Source organism: Salvia miltiorrhiza, chromosome 3, assembly GCF_028751815.1.
Source record: "Salvia miltiorrhiza cultivar Shanhuang (shh) chromosome 3, IMPLAD_Smil_shh, whole genome shotgun sequence".
NCBI lineage: Eukaryota > Viridiplantae > Streptophyta > Magnoliopsida > Lamiales > Lamiaceae > Salvia > Salvia miltiorrhiza.
This window is the reverse complement of record NC_080389.1, coordinates 16,741,424-16,760,845: the sequence shown is the minus strand read 5'-3', so window position 1 is coordinate 16,760,845 and position 19,422 is coordinate 16,741,424. Positions and strand designations below refer to the sequence as shown.

The following is a 19,422-nucleotide window of genomic DNA, read 5'->3' as shown; positions in this document are numbered from 1 at the left end:
GAAATCGCCGAAGTCAAAAAAATGCAAGCCGATATGAAACGGGAGGAGATGGATATGAAGCTCTTGAACAAGGACACGACGGGTATGACGGATGCACAATTGGCCTTGCACAACCACCTAGTCCAAGAAGTGCTCAAGCGTCGAGGGCTTATTTAAATTAGGAAATTATGTTATTTTTTATTTTATTATCGTATTTTAATTATATTTTTAATTTTATTTAAATTATTGTAATGTAGAATTTTAATTTTAATGAAATTTTAATTTTAAAAATAAAAGTGTAGAAATATGAATTTTGTGGAAATGAGGATCTAAGCACCCACCTAAGACACAATGCATTGGAGAGGGGTGTGTCTTAGGTGGGGCCCACTCCTAAGACACCCCTCTAAGCTACAAGCATTGTGGATGCTCTAATAGATGTCAATTTTATGTAATGACATTTAAACAACATACAAGTTCAACACTAATATTGTATTCCTACTAAACAAAAAGCCATCAATCCAACCCTCATCTAATGTAAATGCTTTTCAACTCTCGTTTTTGAGAGTCAAGAAAAAGTGATTCTTCACCTCCAACTCCAAATGTAAAACAATCAACTTCTTCAAAATCTCACCAAAATCATCCTACCACTTTCCTCATCAATCCACCACCATTGATCAATACTGCAAGAATCACCAATTCTCTCAACCATTTAAGATCATCTCCATCAAAACATCATTCCAAGAATCAATAGGGCCAGGCAGGCACCAATGCAGGCAATCGTTTATCACCTTCGCGTTTGCGTCTTGCACAAATGGCTGATAAAATCTGTAGGGTCCAGGGTGCCCATCGGGTCTCAACAATGACATGAGATGCACGTCAAAAAGCCTGATATTCACGCCCCTCTCCGATGCTTTTGCTAACATCTTCTCCAATTCCTCCACCTCCACGTCACGTAGGAGCTTGTCCGGCTTGTTTAGCTCGAACCCCCCTTCCTTCACCGGTGCTTTCCTCTTACACGTTCCACCACTGAACCACTCGCCCCCCTCAAAGTGATCCGGTGAGGAGGTCCTGTAAAAGGTCACGCCCTCGTGATTTGATGCTATGATGTAGTCGAAGACAGTCCTCATGGCTCTGCGGTATGCAAAGTTGAAACGCAGCTTGGTGAGGTCGCTGTTGGTGCAGTTATAACAGCCCAGCACGGTGTTGTTCTCGTAGTAGATTGCAGTTTTTGTGAACCATTTGCCAACGGATACCATCACGTAGTCATGGCTCTTGTACTGCTCGGTCCAATTCTTGTCTAGCACATCAAGGTGCAGTTGGATATCGGATGTGGAAACGCCGTTGTTATCTTCAAAGGTCGCGGCGTAAGTTAGGAAAGGAGCCCAGACAGCTGATAAGGTGAAGTTGTGCAATGGGAAGAGCCATCTTCGAGATTTGTAGCTCTCGTCGTGGTAAACTTCGATAGGGCTTTCAACCTGGCAAAGCATGATACCAAATATCCTATTCTTTTAGTTTCTTGATTACAGAAGAATACATTCAATACTAAAATAAGCCTATGTTCTAATTAAGTTGCTTTTTGCCTAATGCAAACATTTTTAATTGGAATTCTGCCGCTGAGAATGACAATCTGCTGCCTCATGAATTTCTTCATGCTTAACAAATTCAAGAAAAAACTGATATTCTATTTCAGAAATCGAAAATTTTCCCATGAATATCACTTTTGAGTCTCTACACTTTGAGTTGCATTTTTCAGGCATAAAAAACATATACCATATGAAACGATTAAACAAAAATCACTAGGGACATGCTTTAAGCACCCAAACAGATACTCCTGCGATCAATATTGTCTTAACGAAGAAAATCAAAGAAGACGATTACAACTCGACCTTTAATCCTACGAAACTACTTTTGGTTCCATTTAATAGCACAATAGAACGACTCGAAAGATCAAGAATCCAAGCCATCGCTCACATCGTCCAACACAAGAGGCATGTTACAAATGCAATCTATTCCAAAACCAAAGAACACAAACTATACAAAAAAGCATTAAAATATCAATGTTCACCATTAAGCATAGGTTAGGCATGAGGCAAAATCATGTTCATATATGGCAGAAAATCAACATGAGCATTCGAAACTATACCATCGAGAGTCCGCAAAGGATGGAATGGACATGGTTTCTTGAAATCGAATCACCAATGAATGCCCAGCTTTTGTTCCTCATCAACTCCAGGAACCTCCCAGGATCAAGCCGGCCCAACTCACAGTCCCGGGGTTTCCACCTCCAGTAAAGATAATCCGAGTCGGGCCGCCCATTTTTCATACAATTCTGGTGGTCCTCAATGAAGCTGCAGCTACTATTTGTGTAGAGAGGTTCTGCTTGATACACCCACTCCCCTATGAAAAGATTGCACTTTTCTTCACTGCCTATGGACTCTGCAAACCAAATCAAGGTAAACTAAGGGAACGTTTACTTTTGAGAATTAGTCTAGATAGATAAATATAGTATAGGGTTAATCCATTGTTTAGTAAAATGGATTGGAACTTTGCAATATCCCAATTCCCTTTACAATTTCTATCATTTGAGCTAATTTTGCTTCATATCCCATTGAAAGAGTGGGGAATCGGAGAAATCCTACTAATGAGAATAAAAATACTCAATCATGAAAAGTAAATCATTCCTAGCAGAACTAAACTATGACTATTTGAGCAACACATAAAGCTAAAATGCAAAAGGAAACATATCATTAGTTGATGAATGAGCCTCTGGTCAAATCCATCCTTCAAAAGCTACTACAATCATGATGTGGGACAAAATGCAATCTTCTAATTTCCACTAAAGCTACTAATAATAGCAATGCAGTTAGCAACATTGGACTGCAAATTCAAATAACAAACTTAGAAATAACTTTCACCAAATCTTGTTCACTCACAATGGGAAATAAGAGAAGGAGAGAGAAAGATCTGACCTTTGCTGGAAATTTGATCTGTATTTCCCACAGAATCAGCAGAAATCGTGTTTTGGAGAAAAGGGGCGCTTAGAACTGCGGAAGAATCAGAGGATTTGTTATAGATAAGCATAAATGCAAGAGCCACTAGAAGAGCTGAAGCGCCCAATTTGATAAGGAAGTAATTGTTTCTTTGAGGAGACCTCCACCATGAGCTCCAATGGCAGTGCTCCACTTTCTTCACCATCTCTGTTTGCGACTTCAATTACTTCTCCCTCTCAGTCTCAGCTAAAGCTGAACCACAGTATCTCCCTTTTATACCTTTAGCTATTTGATTCTTGTCTACGTTGATTTTGAAGCTCTTTCTATTAGATCAACCGACAACTCCAGAAGTGAGAGCTTCAATTAATGAATTTTTCTTTTGAGGCATTCAATTACTATTATTATTTGTAACTGTTGCACTTCGATTTGTCGATTGCCCAAGGATGTTCTCCACTTATTGATAATTCTCACTTATTTTTTGTATTATTATTTTGGGTTAAGTACCAAATTTCCCCAATCGATGTGTCTCTATTGCGTACAGGACCATATAATTAGGATAAGAGCTATTTACTACCTCAATGTGTCAAAATCGCACCAAATACCCCCGATAGGGGGAAATTTGATACTTAACCATTTCTAATGGTGCTAATCGCCGTTAAAACGCAGGGGATATTTGGTGCGATTTTACTACGTTGAGATAGTAAACAGCTCTTACCCTTATTATAAGGTCCTATACGCGATAGGGACGTTATCGATAGGGGGATTTGATACTTAACTATGGACGAAGAAAGTATATGAAAATATTTTTTTATATATTTATAATATATTTAATTATTTTTAATAATATTTATTACTATTATTTTTTATAAAATTAATTTTCCTAGACGAAAACGGTGTATAAAAATGCAACGACTGTTGTAAATATATCTTCTAGATATATCTTATGTGTGTTGACCAAGAAATCTCCCTAAAACCCTAGCTTCCTACTTGTATAAATAGAGGCCTTTAGCCTCCATATTGATACACTTCATTCGTATTCTCTTCTCTATTCTCTCACTTCTCTCTAGTTTATAACACGTTATCAGCACCAATCTCTAACCCTGAGTCTCTATTATCGTTTATATTGAAGGTATGCCCTAGGAAAGAATCGTGTCTTTCCTGCAAGGTACTAGTAGATTTATTAAATTTGATTTTGATATTTACAATCGAATTCATTAAAATTATTTTTATTCGACTGCTTCAAATTAGATCTGTGATTTATTTTGTGATGAATTACTTTAATCACGGCGGCTGCATCATATATATATCAAACATTCAATTTTTTTTTATAAACACATGAAAATGGTCGATTAGTATTATCTAATAAAATTGAAGGCAAAATAAGAGATTGGATCAACAGTGCCTTGTAATCCCTTTCTATTCAATTGCTTTTATTAATGTTATTGCTTTTATGGCATAATGAACATTAATCTATTAATTCCGAATGGCAAACCCGTATGATGCAGTTTGAGTCAAAAGACGTGAAATAAGATTGCTCTGTTACTTGTTCCATATGTTTATGCCTTTATATCAACATTTAATAATTAAAAAAAAAAAAAAAAAAAAAAAATCCCTTATAACTCTTGAACCAATTTTTCATACGAATTGCTCAGAACCAATTTTTCATACGAATTGCTCAATTTATTGTGCTCTTATTTAGAGGTTTGACATGTTATATTCTGATATACTATATATATACAGTCTATTTTTTTTCAAAATGATCTTGAAAATTAATTGATGTTATTTAAATAGCACAAGTAGTATTCCTGAAGAATATTACATTCAAGATCTTAAATTGATGCTATTAAAGTAGCATAAGTAATATTCCTAAAGGATATTACATGCTTTTGAAGAGCAATTCATATTATATGCTCACGAAAATTAGACCTTGAGCACAAGTAGTGTTCTGAATAATATTACATTCAAGATCTTAAGTTGATGCTATTAAAGTAGCACAAGTAATATTCCTGAAGAATATTACATGCTCTTGAATAGAAACATATATTACATGCTTTTGAAAACTAGACCGTGAAGGTCAAATGGCCCTAAAGGCCAAATGGTTGTACTCTTTTTTCCTTACTAAGTTTTTTTCCTACGAGGTTTTCTTAGTTAAGGTTTTTAACGAGACAAATACTGTAATATATGAGTAAATATATATGTCTTGTACTCTTTTCCTCTACCGAATTTTTTCCATAGGGTTTTTGCGGAGAGGTTTTTAACAAGGCATGAATATATATACATTAATATCATATGAAATCTTGTGATATTTGTCTTGGTAAATAAAAATACACATATTATTCTTCAAAAGAAGAAGTGTTTCCTTAAGTTGACATTAGATGAGAATAATGTTAACACAATATCAGGTGCATCAAAAATCATTGAAGGCTCCGGAAGAGCTTGTATCATTTTGCCAAATGATACTAAATTAGATATTGAAAATGCCCTGTACTCTAGTAAGTTTAAAATGAACTTGCTAAGTTTCAATAATGTCCGTAATAATGGATACCACATCAAGACAATTGTGTGAAAGGTAGATGAATATATTTGCATAAATTCTTTTGTTTCCGGCTATAAGCTAACAAAAGAAAAATTAGCATCACTACCTTCTGGAATGTATTATACATTCATAAAAGCAATTGAGACAAACCATGTCATGAACGCGAAGTTCAATGACACAAAAGTTTTAAGCTTTGGCATGATAGGTTTGGACATCTTGGAGCAACTATGATGCGCTGAATAATCAATAATTTATATGGGCACAACATAAAAATCAAAAGGTTCTTTTTACAAATGAATTCCCATATGATGCTTGTGCGCAAGGCAAGTTAGTCATTAGACCTTCATATACGAAGGTTAATACCGAATCTCCATCTTTCTTAGAAAGAATTCAAGGAGACATTTGTGGACCTATACATCCACCTTGTGGACTTTTTCGATACTTTATAGTATTGGTATTGATTGATGTTTTTTATAGATGGTCACATGTATGCTTGCTTTCTACTAGAAATGCAACATTTGTTAGACTACTTGCTCAAATAATAAAATTAAGAGCTCAATTCACAAACAATTCAATTAAAAGAATTCGTCTTGATAATGCTAGTGAGTTTACGTCTCAAGCATTTGAAAACTACTGTATGGCTATTGAAATTGAGATTGAATATCCAGTAGCTTGTGTCCATACTGAAAATGGTTTAGCAGAATCATTGATTAAACGTCTTCAAATTATTGCTAGACCATTACTTATGAAATCAAAATTCCCAACTATTGTTTGGGGTCATGCCATATTACATGCTGCAACATTAGTTCGACATAAGCCAATCATGAATACTTCCCAATGCAAATTATTTTTTTGCTGAGAACCTGGTGTTTCTCACTTACGAACTTTTGGTTGCGCGGTTTAAGTCCCAATTGTACCCCCCACAACGAACAAAAATGGGTCCCCAACAAAGACTTGGGATATATGTTGGATTTGATTCACCCTCGGTTATAAGGTATATAGAACCTTTAACAGATGATTTATTTACTGTACGTTTTGCAGATTGTCATTTTGACGAAATGACATTTCCAACATTATGAGGAATAAATCTACATCCAGAAAAGCACAAGGAACTCTCTTGAAATGAGAAAAACTTATCACATTTTGATTATAGAACAAATCAATGTGAACAAGAAATTGAAAAGATCATTCATTTGCAAAATATTGCAAATTAAATTCCTGATGCTTTTGTAGATACAAGAAAAGTGACACAATCTCACATACATGCTGCAAATACTCCAGCTAAAATTGATTTCCTTGAAGGACAAATAAATTTGGTAGCAAATGAGTCTAAACTTCGTCAAAAACGTGGTCGACCAGTTGGTTCCAAAGATTCTATGCCTAGAAAAAGAAAGGGGCAAGATGGAAACCAAACAATGACGAAAATGACTAATCAACCAAATGAAAGCGATGTAATTCCTGAAGAATTACAAGTATCTGAAAATCATGAGATCTCAATAAATTATTTACATCAGATACTAGAGAGAGAAAATATCATTGTTGATGATATATTGCCTTTCATATAGCTCTTCATGTTTTAAATGAGGATCCTCAACTAAAGTCTGTTGCAGAATGCAAACAGAGACTTGATTGGCCAAAGTGAAAAGAAGCTATAGAAAGGGAATTAAATTCCTGTGATAACCGGAAAGTATTTGAATATATTATATATAGCCCTACCTCCGGAATCTAAAATCCATGTTGAAAACAAGTGGATCTTTGTTAGAAAGAGAACCGAGAAAAATGAAGTTACGAGATATAGAGCAAAACTCGTAGCACAAGGTTTCTCACAAAAACCAGGAATTGATTATGAGAAAATATACTCTCCCGTAATGAACGCTATTACTTTCAGATTTTGATTAGTTTGGCTGTGTCACAAAGGCTTGATATGCGCCTTATGGATGTAGTAACTGCTTATCTATATGGGTCATTACATAATGACATATATATGAAAATTCCTGGAGAATTTAACAAATGCCTGAAGGATTGCAGTCAAAACCCAAAAACATGTATTCAATTAAACTGCAAAAATCGTTGTATGGGTTGAAACAGTCTAGTCGTATGTGGTACAATAGACTGAGCGAGTATCTTTTGAAAGAGGATACAAGAATAAAGATATATGCCCTTGTGTTTTCATTAAGAAAATCGAAAGTGGATTTGCAATCATAGCAGTTTATGTTGATGATTTAAATTTAATTGGGACTCCTGAGGAGCTCAATAAAACTGCTGAATATTTGAAGAAAGAATTGAGATGAAAGACTTGGGAAAGACAAAGTTTTGTCTTGGTTTGCAAATGGAACGTATCCGTGGAGGAACGTTTATTCATCAATCCACATATACAGAAAAAGTGTTAAAACGCTTTTACATGGATAATGCACATTCATTAGCATCACCAATGGTCTTTAGATCTATTGATACTAAGAAATATCCATTTCGACCAATTGAAGAGGGTGAAACAATACTTGGTCCAGAAGTACCATATCTAAGTGCAATTGGAGCGTTGACTTGTCTGGCTAATAATACTAGACCAGATATAGCTTTTTCTGTCAATCTTCTAGCAAGATTTAGCGCTGCACCCACTTTGAGACATTGGAATGGTGTTAAGCACATTCTACATTATCTAAAGGGTACCATTGACCTTGGATTATATTATCAAGAAAATTTTGATAAATACTCTAGTAGGGTATTCGGATGCAGGATTTTTATCCGATCCAGATGAAGCTAAGTCACAAATTTGATACGTTTTCACATGTGGTGGAACTGCTATATCATGGAAATCTGTGAAGCAAACCTTGACTGCAACATCCTCAAATCATTGCAATCCACGAAACAAGTCGAGAATGTGTATGGTTGAGAAATGTGACGAGTCATATCCAAGAGTCGTGCGTGTTAACTTCATCAAAGGCCAAACCAACTATTTTATATGAAGACAATGTTGCTTGCATCGCACAACTCAAGGAAGGATACATCAAAGGCGATAGGACGAAGCATATTTCTCCCAAGCTCTTCTACACACACGACCTTCAAAAGGATGGCGATATCGACGTTCAACAATTTCGCTCAAGTGATAATTTGGCGGACTTATTCACCAAGGCATTACCAACATCGACATTCAAAAAGTTGGTACACGAGATCGGCATGCGTTGACTCAAAGATATTCAATGTTTTCAAGTTCAGGGGAAGTAGTTGTACTCTTTTTCCTTCGACTAGGTTTTGTCCCATTGGGTTTTCCTAGCAAGGTTTTAACGAGGCAACATTTTTTGTTTTAGGGATTGGTCAATCAAGGGGAAGTGTTGTAAATATATCTTCTAGATATATCTTATGTGTGTTGACCAAGAAATCTCCCTAAAACCCTAGCTTCCTACTTGTATAAATAGAGGCCTTTAGCCTCCATATTGATACACTTCATTCGTATTCTCTTCTCTATTCTCTCACTTCGTATTTATTCTAATGCTCTTTTTGGACTAAAATAGACAAATAGTTACACCTCCCAACGAAGATATGTATAATATCAATAATTCCCAAAAATCCCCGACATCAAGACATCCTCTCATTTTAATATCTTATGAAGGATATTTGACAACTTTAACAAAAAATAAACATTAGATTGTAAATTGATATGCATTAGTTAGCAGTGATGCTTTCTTTTCCTTGTTGTTCCCCGTAACCAACGAGCTGGTCTTAGGTACACCCGAGTGTACCGTATAATCGGGTTATATTTTCATTTAAATTTTGATCCGCACCTTGATTTGAATTCATATTATAACTCAATCCATATAAATAATACTCCCTCCGTCCCAGCTTTTTGTATCCACTTTTAGTAGTATTTACAACTAAAAGTGGATACAAAAAGCTGGAACGGAGGGAATACAATTTTAAATACGAATCAACCCGATTGTACGGTATACTTAGGTGTATCCAAGATTTTGTGGTAACCAATTGGGTCAAATTGCAGCAATATAGGGATGTTAATTTAGCTCGAAATTCATGATTTGGTCCGATTAATTAGTTAATTTAAGAGGATTATGATTGAAAATTATTAATTCGATAAAAATTACAATTCGATTAGCCAATAATCGAATAGGTCAACACCCGATAGGATCGGTCCAAAAATTAATTTGAAATCTTATAGGGCTGACCCGAAAATAATATGTTCGCTTGATTTGATTTTCAACTTCATTACTTTGTTTCTAAAAATTAGTATAATAATAATTTTTTTTTTCCAAAAAATTGTGCAATATATTTTGATTCAGTATTAGAAATTCAATATTATAAGTTATACTTATCATTTCACTTCTCTATATTTTTAATTCAATACTTAACATAAAATATTTAGATGTAAAAATTAAAAAATGATATTTATTTAATTAAAATATTGCATCTTTATATCTTTAAGACTTTATATCTCTAAGACTTACATATTAGTTATTATCTAAGTCGATGTAGAAATGTTACTTATTTATGCGTGTATTTATTTATTACAAATATAATATTGTCAAGAGAAATATATTAATTAATTTTTTAAATAAATTTTTTAGCTTGACTAGTACGATGAGCTAGCCCGAAACCCGAACATTTAGGGTTAGGTTTGAAAATTTCTAACCCGAAAAAATTTTCAAATTTCAACCTGATTAGCCCGCATCCGAATAACTCATAATCCGATAAGGCTAGCCGAAATTCGGTGGATGGGCCCGATTGACATCCCTAAAATATTGATTTGTAAATATACATATTATTGATTATTTTTAAAATTGCATATATAATATATCAACCTTAATTTATTTAGATTTTATCACAATACTAAAATTCTTCCAAATTATAGTAACATGATTGCTGGAATTTGCCTATATATCTCTTAATAATATTATATTTGTAACAAACAAATACCCACATTAAATGAATACTATTTCAACAACAACTGATATAATAACTACTCCATTCGTCCACGAAAGCTCTTTCTCAATGAAGTGGACATGATTTAAAGAAAAAATATTTGTATATTTAACGAGTGGAGAAAATGTCCCATATTTTCCCCCGTCCCATTGATAATGACTCACTTTTCTTTTTCGTTTATTCCATTGATAATGACATGTTACAAAAAAGGAAACTATATTCTCTAACAAAAAGTTGTGGTTTCCACCGCTTTCTATCACTTTTACCCTTAAATCACTCTTCTTATTAATAATCGTATCGAAAAGTAATACCCACATTAAATGAATACTATTTCAACAACAACTGATATAATAACTACTCCATTCGTCCACGAAAGCTCTTTCTCAATGAAGTGGACATGATTTAAAGAAAAAATATTTGTATATTTAACGAGTGGAGAAAAGGTCCCATATTTTCCCCCGTCCCATTGATAATGACTCACTTTTCTTTTTCGTCTATTCCATTGATAATGACATGTTACAAAAAAGGAAACTATATTCTCTAACAAAAAGTTGTGGTTTCCACCGCTTTCTATCACTTTTACCCTTAAATCACTCTTCTTATTAATAATCGTGTCGAAAAGTAATGAGTCGTTATCAATGGGACTGAGGGAATATAATTTAGAAAAAATGGTATTAGTTGATGAATTCATGTGGATTCGTTAGTGGCAATATGTATGGAAAATTTAAGAGTGATAATTAGTGGAATTATTTCCAAAAAATGATTCTGTGAACGTACAAAAAGGAAAGATTAAAAAGAATTTTCGTGGACTGAGGGAATAATGTGCAACTCTTCGAGAGATGATGATACATGTATTTTCCTAAATGAATATCATTTTTTATTTTTCGAACATCTTTAAAAAAATCTTATCGTTACTAGCTTCCAAAAGTTAAAAAATAAAGTTTAAAAATTAAATAACGAGAAAATTTTAAATTAATTAGACCAACTCACTCGTTTTTGGGTCAACCATATGGACTATCACTTTTGAGTCTCTACACTTTGAGTTGCATTTTTCAGGCATAAACACTACAAAAAAACGCGAAAACAGCTGCTAAAATTAGCAACGGCGAAGCCGCCGACGGCACGGCGGCGGCAAAAACGGCGATCCGCCTTTTGCTTATTACCGGCGCATTACCGACGGCAAAACAACCGCCGCTAATTAGCGGCGGTTGTGCCGTCGCTAATTTAAATATATGTTAATTTAAATACAAATTATTTATTACCGACGGCGTTGCCGTCACTATTTACCGGCGGCAAGAGGCCGCCGCTAATCACCACCGCCGGTGACATTCGGCGATAGCACCACCGCCGTCCGGCCAAAATTACCGACGACATTTTTCCGCCGCTAATTACCGACGGCAAATTCCAATTACCGACGGCAAACGCTGTCGGTAATTTTTTTTTATTTATTTATTTATTTTTTTTCATTTATCATCTAATAAATTGGTCAAAGATAATAATACAAAAACATTAAAATTAAATATATATTGAAATACAAGTGAAAATTTAAACATTGATTATTACTAATCAAAGATTATTACTAAGAATTCAAGATTCCTAGTAAGAAACTTATAATTATAACTTAAGAATGTTAATTTGATTAGTGATCCACTCATCAATCATCACTAATCTAATATTATTACTAAGCATTCAAGATTATTAGTAAGAAACTTATAATTATAACTTAATAATGTTAATTTGATTAGTGATTCACACATCACTCATCACTAATGTAAGATATTACTTAAGAATTCAAGATTCTTAGTAAGAATCTTATAATTATAACTTAAGAATGTTAATTTGATTAGTGATTCACTCATCAATCATCACCACTCTAATATTATTGCTAAGCATTCAAAATTGTTAGTGAGAAGTTTATAATTATAACTTAATAATGTTAATTTGATTAGTAATTTACTCATCACTAATCTAAGATTATTACTAAGAATCTAAGAAACTTATAATTATAACTTAATAATGTTAATTTCATTAGTGATTTACTCATCACTCATCACTCATCACTAATCTAATATTATTACTAAGAATTCAAGATTGTTAGGAAGAATCTTATAATTATAACTTAATAATGTTAATTTGATTAGTGATTTACTCATCACTCATCACTCATCACTAATCTAAGATTATTACTAAGAATTCAAGATTCTTAGTAAGAAACTTATAATTATAACTTAAGAATGTTAATTTGTTTAGTGATTCACTCATCAATCATCACTAATCTAATATTATTACTAAGAATTCAAGATTATTAAATTGAGGTTTTTTATAAAAGAAAAAGTAAAAAAATCCCTTGAGAGCACAAAACGCAGACTAAGGGCACGAAACTCGAAAAGAGATCGTTAAACAAAGAAACTTGAAGACACTAGCGATCCCATAAATCAGGATAGTCGTCCATCTCATCTGACCAACGTCTATGAACTATGTTATTCATTGCATTCATGCTATCACTATTGCTATAATCAACCACAAAGTTCCTCGGATTGTAGCCCATTTCCCCCGCATTCCTGAGGCGACCTTTTATGCTACCTTTCGTAACTGCTTGCATGGGCTCACTTCCCATGCCCTTTCCCGTGCCCTTTGGGCGGCCACGTCCCCGCTTGGTCGTCTTGTCCGAGAGTAATTGCATCCCCTGACTAACCTGCTGCTCTAACCGACTAATGCGACTAGTAATATTGTCCGGGCCAAGAGCGGACAAATCCTTGTTACCTTCATGCGAAACCCCCCCGCTTTTGTCCAAAGTTGGGTCACGTTCGAGAGCAACAGCTGTGTCGTCAATAATCGGTTTGTTCAAACCCGTGCCATCCGGAGCCTCCATCTCCAAAGTTTCCTCCACATCAGAGTACTCCTCGTTAATGACCAAGTCACTATCTTTAATCACATCTTTATTCCCCTGAATCGGAACCAGTATTTTGTCCAACAAATCCGGCTCAGATAAATGAACCCCGAAAGACGGTCCAGAAATAGGATCCACGCCCGTATCCAAACAAGTCTCCGCATTATTCTCCAAGTCCAGAGCCTGAAATGCATTTCGTGTCTCGACAGCCTCTTTATGAAGAACCGGAACAACAATCTGTTTTTTTACCGCCTGTTCGGCGATCTTTGACCAAGCCTCAACAGGTTTAGCATGAGTATCTTTCTCTGCCGATTCCGTCGGAGCAACCTGCTGCTGCTTCTTCAAAGTGGCAGCCTTCTGCTGGCCAAACTCTGGCTGCACCGGCTTCCAAGTTAGTTGTTGTTGAACATTTATATTTGCAGCCTGTTCATTCGAGGTAATCGCCGCCTGCCAATGCGGTCCATTGTGAACTTGCGTAATCTTAGCCTTATCATTGACCGTGTCATTCTGCTCACCCATCCCCCCAAACTTCGACTTGCGGCATCTATCGGGGGAGTGTCCCGTAATCTTGCAACGACCACAATAAAGAGGGAGATTTTCGAAAACAAACTCAATATGAAAAGAAAAATCCTCCATATCAATAAGAAGAGTATTAGGAAGAGGGTGAGACATATCTATTTCAACAAGAATACGGGCGAAATGTCCAAAATCTCTACCTGCCGAAGCACCATCGATCTTGAGAGGATGGCCCAAGTAACGACCAATTCCAGAGATAATTTGTGGATTCCAATACTCGATAGGAAGATAATGAATTCGCACCCAAACATTAGCCAAGGGAGAGTTTTCTTTGAATGGATCAAAGTTGCGAGTCCACTCTCGGAGCCTAAGAAGACCCTTTGACAGCTCCCAGATCACCTTTGCCTTTGCCGTAGCTTTATCAGTCGTTGTAGTAAAACGGAGCATGTAAAATCCCTTTCCCAGCGGAATCAATTGCCAGTCAGAATTTATACCCCAAATCTGTTGAAGCTCCGACTTCAACTCCATAGTTGAACGTGGCTTATCGCCTTTCCCCAACAGAAGTCGTCCTGTTAGTGCATGCTCAAAAGCTTGGACCTCCTTTAAATATAAAGCCTTTGGAATTTTGAGAGAGAATTGATCTCCTTCCTTCGTTGGACGCAAATCATGAAAAACATGAGCAGCTAAATCTTGCCGTTTAACAGGTCGCTTAACAGTAGCACTAGCATAAGAAATCCTAGCGTTATCGGCCACGCTAGGATTTACAGAATTCCTATCAACTGCCGTGCAATCGGCATCACAAGGTTTTGTGGCCGATGTCTTCCCAGCGGCATCCTGGGGCTCAGTATTCTTCACCGCACTGTTACCAACCGTGGCAGATATAGACCGAGCGGAAGAATATCGAGGTTGAGGGTGTTCAAAATTTGCAGAAACAGAGGGGAGATTTAGGAATCCCTTATCTTGAGTTCCGGCTGACGAGGTGGCCCGAGCAGCAGAATGAGTCATCGAGTTAAAGCTTGAGGGAGGAGTTCTTGAAGCTCCCTTATCATGAGCTCCGGCCGGCGAGGATGCCGGAGCAGCAGGACGATGTTCCATTCCGGTGTCGGCTAGGGACTGGGCGCAGTGCGCGGATCGAGGATGGGCTCGGCGCTGATGCTCGTTGGCGGCGGAGCTCAGGTGCGCAGCCGCCTCGCTTCTCAGGAGCAGCCCGTCGTCCATACGTCGCTTCTCAGGAGCTCAAGGAGGTGCGCAGACGCCCCATCTGTTGCTGCTCGGCAACCAGCGATGAGGCGGATCGGCGAGCTCTCTCGACTGCTGCTGGATCGGCGATGAGGCGGATCGGCGATGAGGCTGGATCTCTCTGCTGGATCGGCGATACTGCTGCTGGATCTCTCTCCAGCCTCTCCGCCACGCCGAGCTCCGGACTGGAGGCGCTGCTGGAAAGTCTTCGATGAACAGTAGAGTTCAAGAGATGAGGCGTGCTGGAAGCGCTGCTCTCGTTCCACCTTGTATATCTACTAAGAATTCAAGATTCTTAGTAAGAAACTTATAATTATAACTTAAGAATGTTAATTTGATTAGTGATTCACTCATCAATCATCACTAATCTAATATTATTACTAAGAATTCAAGATTGTTAGGAAGAATCTTATAATTATAACTTAATAATGTTAATTTCATTAGTGATTTACTCATCACTCATCACTAATCTAATATTATTACTAAGAATTCAAAATTGTTAGGAAGAATCTTATAATTATAACTTAATAATGTTAATTTCATTAGTGATTTACTCATCACTCATCACTAATCTAATATTATTACTAAGAATTCAAGATTGTTAGGAAGAATCTTATAATTATAACTTAAGAATGTTAATTTGATTAGTGATTTACTCATCACTCATCACTAATCTAAGATTATTACTAAGAATTCAAGATTCTTAGTAAGAAACTTATAATTATAACTTAAGAATGTTAATTTGATTAGTGATTCACTCATCAATCATCACTAATCTAATATTATTACTAAGCATTCAAGATTATTAGTAAGAAACTTATAATTATAACTTAATAATGTTAATTTGATTAGTGATTCACTCATCAATCAACACTAATTTAATATTATTACTAAGAATTCAAGATTCTTGGTAAAAATCTTATAATTATAACTTAAGAATGTTAATTTGATTAGTGATTCACTCATCAATCATCACTACTCTAATATTATTGCTAAGCATTGAAGATTCTTAGTAAAAATCTTGTAATTATAACTTAAGAATGTTAATTTGATTAGTGATTCACTCATCAATCATCATTAATCTAATATTATTACTAAGAATTCAAAATTCTTAGTAAGAAACTTATAATTATAACTTAAGAATGTTAATTTGATTAGTGATTCACTCATCAATCATCACTAATCTAATATTATTACTAAGAATTCAAGATTCTTAGTAAGTAACTTATAATTATAACTTAAGAATGTTAATTTGATTAGTGATTCACTCATCAATCAACACTAAGGTTATGAATGGTGTATAAACTAGATTGATAAAAAAAAAATCAAAAATTAATAATAAATTAATTAATAAATATTTATCCGACATAAAAATAAGAACGAAAACGAGCCCAATCCGTAATTAACAACATTTTTTGTATATCATCTCGACATATTCTAAGGTTATGAATATATATGATATTGTATATTGAAGTAGACTTTAAATGAATTAATAGATACTATATATATCAATAATACGAGTGTTCTGTACTGGTGACCATTCGAAAAGAACTTCAAAGTTAAGCGTGCTTGACTTAGAGCACAACTAAGATGGGTGACCGACTGGGAAGTTCGTCTAAATTATGCAATACTGTATAAATACCGAAATAAATTGTGGATATACAATAAAATAAATAAATTTAAAAATATTACCGAGGGCAAATGCCGTCGGTAATTACCGACGGCATTTTGCCCTCGGTAATACCTTGAACAACTCCAGCGTGTGCGCCACCACCGTCCGGTGGAAATTACCGACGGTGATCTCGCCGCCGCTAATTACCGACGGCATTTGCCGTCGGTAATTTTCCGGCAACTCTCCGCCGTTCAACGGCGGTATTTAACGGCGGAAATGCCGGCGGCTTTGCCGCCGTTAATTGCCGGGGGCGGCCGATCGCCGTCGGTAATGGCGTTACCGACGAGCCGGTTAGCGACGACGAGTTGCCGCCGGTAACCTTTATCACCGGCGGCCGTGCCTTATTACCGACGGCAAAATGCCGTCGGTAATCGTACGTTTTTTTGTAGTGAAAAAACATATACCTTATGAAACGATTAAACAAAAATCACTAGGGACATGCTTTAAGCACCCAAACAAATACTCCTGCGATCAATATTGTCTTAACGAAGAAAATCAAAGAAGACGATTACAACTCGACCTTTAATCCTTCGAAACTACTTTTGGTTCCATTTAATAGCACAATAGAACGACTCGAAAGATCAAGAATCCAAGCCATCACTCACATCTTCCAACACAAGAAGCATGTTACAAATGCAATCTATTCCAAAACCAAAGAACACAAACTATACAAAAAAGCATTAAAATATCAATGTTCACCATTAAGCATAGGTTAGACATGAGGCAAAATCATGATCATATATGGCAGAAAATCAACATGAGCATTCGAAACGTTACCATTGAGAGTCCGCAAAGGATGGAATGGACATGGTTTCTTGAAATCGAATCACCAATGAATGCCCAGCTTTTGTTCCTCATCAACTCCAGGAACCTCCCAGGATCAAGCCGGCCCAACTCACAGTCCCGGGGTTTCCACCTCCAGTAAAGATAATCCGAGTTGGGCCGCCCATTTTTCATACAATTCTGGTGGTCCTCAATGAAGCTGCAGCTACTATTTGTGTAGAGAGGTTCTGCTTGATACACCCACTCCCCTATGAAAAGATTGCACTTTTCTTCACTGCCTATGGACTCTGCAAACCAAATCAAGGTAAACTAAGGGAGCTTTTACTTTTGAGGATTAGTCTAGCTAGATAAATATAGTATAGGTTATTCCATTGTTTACTAAGATGGATTGGAACATTGCAATATCCCAATGCCCTTTACAATTTCTATCATTTGACCTAATTTTGCTTGATTCATATCCCATTGAAAGAGTGGAATTGGAGAAATCCTACTAATGAGGATAAACATACTCAATCATGAAAAGTAAATCATTCCCAGCAGAACTAAACTACGACTATTTGAACAACACATAAAGCTAAAATGCAAAAGGAAACATATCATTAGTTGATGAATGAGCCTTCGGTCAAATCCATCCTTCAAAAGCAACTACAATCATGATGTGGGGCAAAATGCAATCTTCTAACTTCCACTAAAGCTACTAATAATAATAACAATGCAGTTAGCAATACTGGAGTGCGAATTCAAATAACAAACCAAGAAAGAACTTTCACCAAATCTTGTTCACTCACATTAGGAAATAAGAGAAGGAGAGAGAAAGATCTGACCTTTGCTGGAAATTTGATCTGTATTTCCCACAGAATCACCAGAAATCGTGTTTTGGAGAAAAGGGGAGTTTAAAACTGGGGAAGAATCAGAGGATTTGTTGTACATAAGCATAAATGCAAGAGCCACTAGAAGAATTGAAGCACCCAATTTGATAAGGAAGTAATTGTTTTTTTGAGGAGACCTACACCATGAGCTCCGATAGCACACTTACACGAGTAAGCAGCTATCGTGTAGGCGTTGTGGATGCTCTTAGTAGGTACCTTGAATGCTTTATGTTGGTAGGCTGCTGTAGAGTTCAATGGATAGAAGCTGAAATAAATTGCTTATTTTGCTTAACAATTGCAGGCTGAAGTTATGAAGAAAATGGAGAAGTTCAAGCTAAGCTTACTCACCTCTTGAGTCCAGATTTGAGTTGAAAGAAACTCTTTGTCTTTCCCCGCAGAGTGTTAGTGTAAAATGAAGGGAATGATGACTTTTGTTGGCTATTACTTGAGTAGCTGAGTTCTATACATGAGGGAATTGAAGTGATGGTGCAGACAGCTGAATGACTACTTAGGGAGAAGCATGGTCTTGGCCGAAAGTTGGTGTTGCAGAGCAAGGAAATGAGGGGCTGTTGTACTGTACCGTACTTGATTTTAGATCTTGCTTTTATGTAGCTGATAGAGTAGAGATAGATTGTGATGTACACGTAATGTGATAACTTACCACAATTAATCTACGTAACTTCTACTTTGCTATTTAATCGCTTGCTTGCAATTAAATATTGGTAATATTGGTATATGCTAATTAAGCGCGTATCTAAATATAGGTTAAATCCTTTGATTTAATCTGCTCCAAAAGTCGGAATAAATTTACGTCTCCTGATAAATAGAAAACAATATTTCAATTGCATATGAATAAATAACATGACTTTGCTAAGTCAGTTATTAATCTGAAGACAATAATTATTGACTTGATCAATAATCTGCTAGGGTTCTCACGCGTAGGTAAAAGGCATAACTTAAGTCATACTCTGGATCTCGCGCGCGCGTGTGTGTGTATATATATATATATATATATATAT

General features: G+C 35.9%; 1 protein-coding gene across 3 annotated transcripts; it reads right to left on the bottom strand.

The window, feature by feature from the left end:
• Positions 1 to 413: 413 nt before the first annotated feature.
• LOC131017885 (protein trichome birefringence-like 24) lies at positions 414 to 19,002 on the bottom strand. Of its 3 annotated transcripts, none has more exons than XM_057946619.1 (4): positions 18,752 to 19,002; positions 18,359 to 18,668; positions 17,529 to 17,821; positions 414 to 1,454 (listed from the first exon to the last, which is right to left on the bottom strand). In XM_057946619.1, exons 2-4 carry the CDS (start codon positions 18,468 to 18,470, stop codon positions 681 to 683), a joined length of 1,179 nt encoding a protein of 392 aa, XP_057802602.1. In that variant the 5' UTR covers positions 18,471 to 18,668; positions 18,752 to 19,002; the 3' UTR covers positions 414 to 680. The 3 variants fall into 3 exon arrangements, with proteins under 3 accessions (XP_057802602.1, XP_057802603.1, XP_057802601.1); XM_057946620.1 differs by having other exon boundaries at positions 18,359 to 18,645; XM_057946618.1 differs by lacking the exons at positions 17,529 to 17,821; positions 18,359 to 18,668; positions 18,752 to 19,002 and adding exons at positions 2,123 to 2,415; positions 2,949 to 3,412.
• Positions 19,003 to 19,422: the final 420 nt, after the last annotated feature.